This window comes from Nanorana parkeri, unplaced genomic scaffold (assembly GCF_000935625.1).
Source record: "Nanorana parkeri isolate BGI_ZX_2015 unplaced genomic scaffold, ASM93562v1 scaffold144, whole genome shotgun sequence".
Lineage (NCBI taxonomy): Eukaryota > Metazoa > Chordata > Amphibia > Anura > Dicroglossidae > Nanorana > Nanorana parkeri.
The window spans coordinates 570,059-572,855 of NW_017306412.1; the positions used below are offsets into that span (position 1 = coordinate 570,059).

Below are 2,797 nucleotides of genomic sequence, written 5' to 3' on the forward strand. Positions count from 1 at the left end.
TATATATATATATATCCATACATCCATACAAATCCAAAGTAGATATAGAGGCACTTGTGGGTTTTACAGTGGAGATAAATCAAACATCAGCATTTTATTGTCATATGTTTGGATGGATCCTGATGGTTTGACTTATCTCCATAACTCTACTTTGGATTTCTCTCTCTCTCTATATATATACACAATACTATGCATGTTTAATAAATAACAAATCAATATTTCAATATTCGTTTCTAGTACATGGCAGTATTATGCATTTTATGAACTGTCTATCAACATTACCTGATTAAAAATTTCAATAATCTACAGCAATCCAAAAAATGTTAGTAGAAGATTTTACTTTATCACCAATAAATACGTTTAAACACCTAGGAATTATCGTTACTACCCCATGATAGATACAGGTAAAGGAGATATTCAGACTCTGGTGGGGAAGAGTCAATCTTGACATCACAACTACATTCTTACTCAACAATCATATATAATACAATTTCCTTCCATTTCTAAATGAGATAGATAGTTACACAGTTACATAGTTGTTAAGGTTGTATAAAGACACAGGTCCATTCAGTAGGTGAGATCTGTGTAACTACTTCTAACCTATATGTAGCTTACAGATGGATGTCTTATTTGTGTGTAAAGGAACACACAAACATAGGTCTATAAACAGACATCATCAAAAATATCTAACTGGCAACTGATATAAAAACACATAGGGGGGAATTAATCAAAACTGGAGCAGACAAAATCTGGAGTAGCTGTGCATGGCAACCAATCAGCTTCTCTCTTCAGTTTGTTCATCTAAGATTTGAAAATGAAAGAGAGAAGCTGATTGGTTGCCATGCACAGCTGCTCCAGATTTTGTCTGCTCCAGTCTTGATAAATTCCCCTCATAGAATATACACATATACAATAAAATGCATATCTATGTGCAATGAAGATTCTTGGCAGTCCATGTGTCTTGGGTTGTGCAGAAAGAGTCAAACCACCAACAGCCTTTTCTTTCATAAAATTAGCCCTGAGGGTCTCTTCTGAAGTTCATGGAGCCAGATAGATATGCTTTTTGTTACCTAATCCTGGCAATTCTAGCAAGATTGGTGACATCTAATATCTGTATATACATTTGCATTTCAGTTATTATTTCACTAGTAGCAAAACAATAGGGTTAGTCCATTCAAACCCAATGCTACAATTCTATGCTTATGATTTTTTAAAACTTTTTTTGTAAGAATAGCATCAGCCAACAAATGTTTTTTTTTTCTTTCTTACCTAGGAGCAGCAAATAAGCACCTATCACTGTCTCCCCATCACTAGAGGCTCGGACACCACTGGAACTGTTGGTCTGCAGGAAGGAGCTGTCTTTCAGGACCACATCCATGATCTTTCCTTGTGCGTCTGGCTCTGGTAACTCTTTTACGTTCAAGGATTGTAAGCCAAACTTTAATCATGTGAAAGCTTCCGGTGAACTGGCTTTCAGCACAACGGATAATCTGTGTCTAAAAAGCATAACCTAATGAATGAAGTTAATTCACTCACTAAACCATGGCTATAGTGAAGAGGCCCCAAACACCATGCTCCCCATTAAATGATCAGTGGCATTCTTGACAATTTTCAAGAAATTCTCTGAAGAAAACAGATGGAACATAGCATTTCTAAAAGTGGAAAAAACAAACAAACAATTAACGTATACAAGAGCATTCACTTTTTCTCAAATATGCTTGTCAAAAGTGTTGCTCTCCTTTTAATGGTGATATACTCCCATATGCCCCTTAATTTAAAGGCTGATAAATTACTCACTTTGAACCACTCTACAAACCAGCACAAACCGCTTGAAGTTCTTGTTTACATTGCAAATAGGCAATATCCTGTCTTTGTATTAAAGGCAAGCTACCCAAACCAATGTGCCATGGTGTCCTCTATACTGGACTGGTGTGACTGGGCCATAGTCCCTGGCAGCAAAATACAGTATTGCCTGGTAGGATCTATTCATATATAGAAACAGGTGAATCATACAGGGAATTTATTGAAACAGCATTCTCCTGAAATAATACTTACGTTGATTATCATAGATCTTAAGTCTACCCAGTTTAATATATACATTTTTGCAGATGCTGATGGATTAAATCATCCAATGGATTCTTATGTGTGTTGGGGAAGTTGCCAGCGAGATTTCTGCAACAGTGGTTCCAGGTCAGCCAACCAGTCAGAGCAAAACCGGGTACGTTACAGGAGCAGCTAAAGTTCTTATGCCTAGCCAAGGTAAAGGCTATAGTGTAGTAAGTTCTTGGCTAAGGCTCTTCGCTGGCACTATGCCGCGTTTCTTTCATTTCCACTGCTGCGGTACTAAGCATACCCTGCCCTCTGATTATTCGAAAGCATTAGTGATTACTATAGGGACCTTTGCAACCTACCCACAGACAGGTCCTCTTCTCATATGGACCATATCTGGGAGAATCTGCAACAGTTTGGTCTTCTCTCTTTCGACCAAAATACCCAATTTCTCTTGGTGGCTCCTATCACATCTCTTAAGCTGAATAACGCTGTCAAACTATCCCTGACTGGCAAGACATCAGACCCTGATGGCTTTTCCATTTTGTACCAAAAAAAGTTCTTACCTCTCCTCGCCGCTCCTGTTCTTGAAGCACTTAATTCTTTATGGGAGGTATTTCCATCTCTTAGTACTAGTTACAGGCCCATCTCCCCGTTAAACATGGATAACAAGTTGTTCTTTAAAATCCTCTAACTCCATCTTCTACTATACTTGTGCAACCTGATCCACCCAGACCGGGTCAGATTC

General features: G+C 38.1%; 1 protein-coding gene across 1 annotated transcript in view; it reads right to left on the reverse strand.

Moving 5' to 3' along the window:
* Positions 1–1,378, reverse strand: part of LOC108785133 (opsin-5-like) — a 13,755-nt gene extending 12,377 nt beyond the window's left edge. The window contains exon 1 of the mRNA XM_018554149.1: positions 1,270–1,378. Coding sequence (XP_018409651.1) covers positions 1,270–1,378 — 109 coding nt within the window. The remainder of the gene's footprint in view (positions 1–1,269) is intronic.
* Between the last annotated feature and the right edge of the window lie 1,419 nt (positions 1,379–2,797).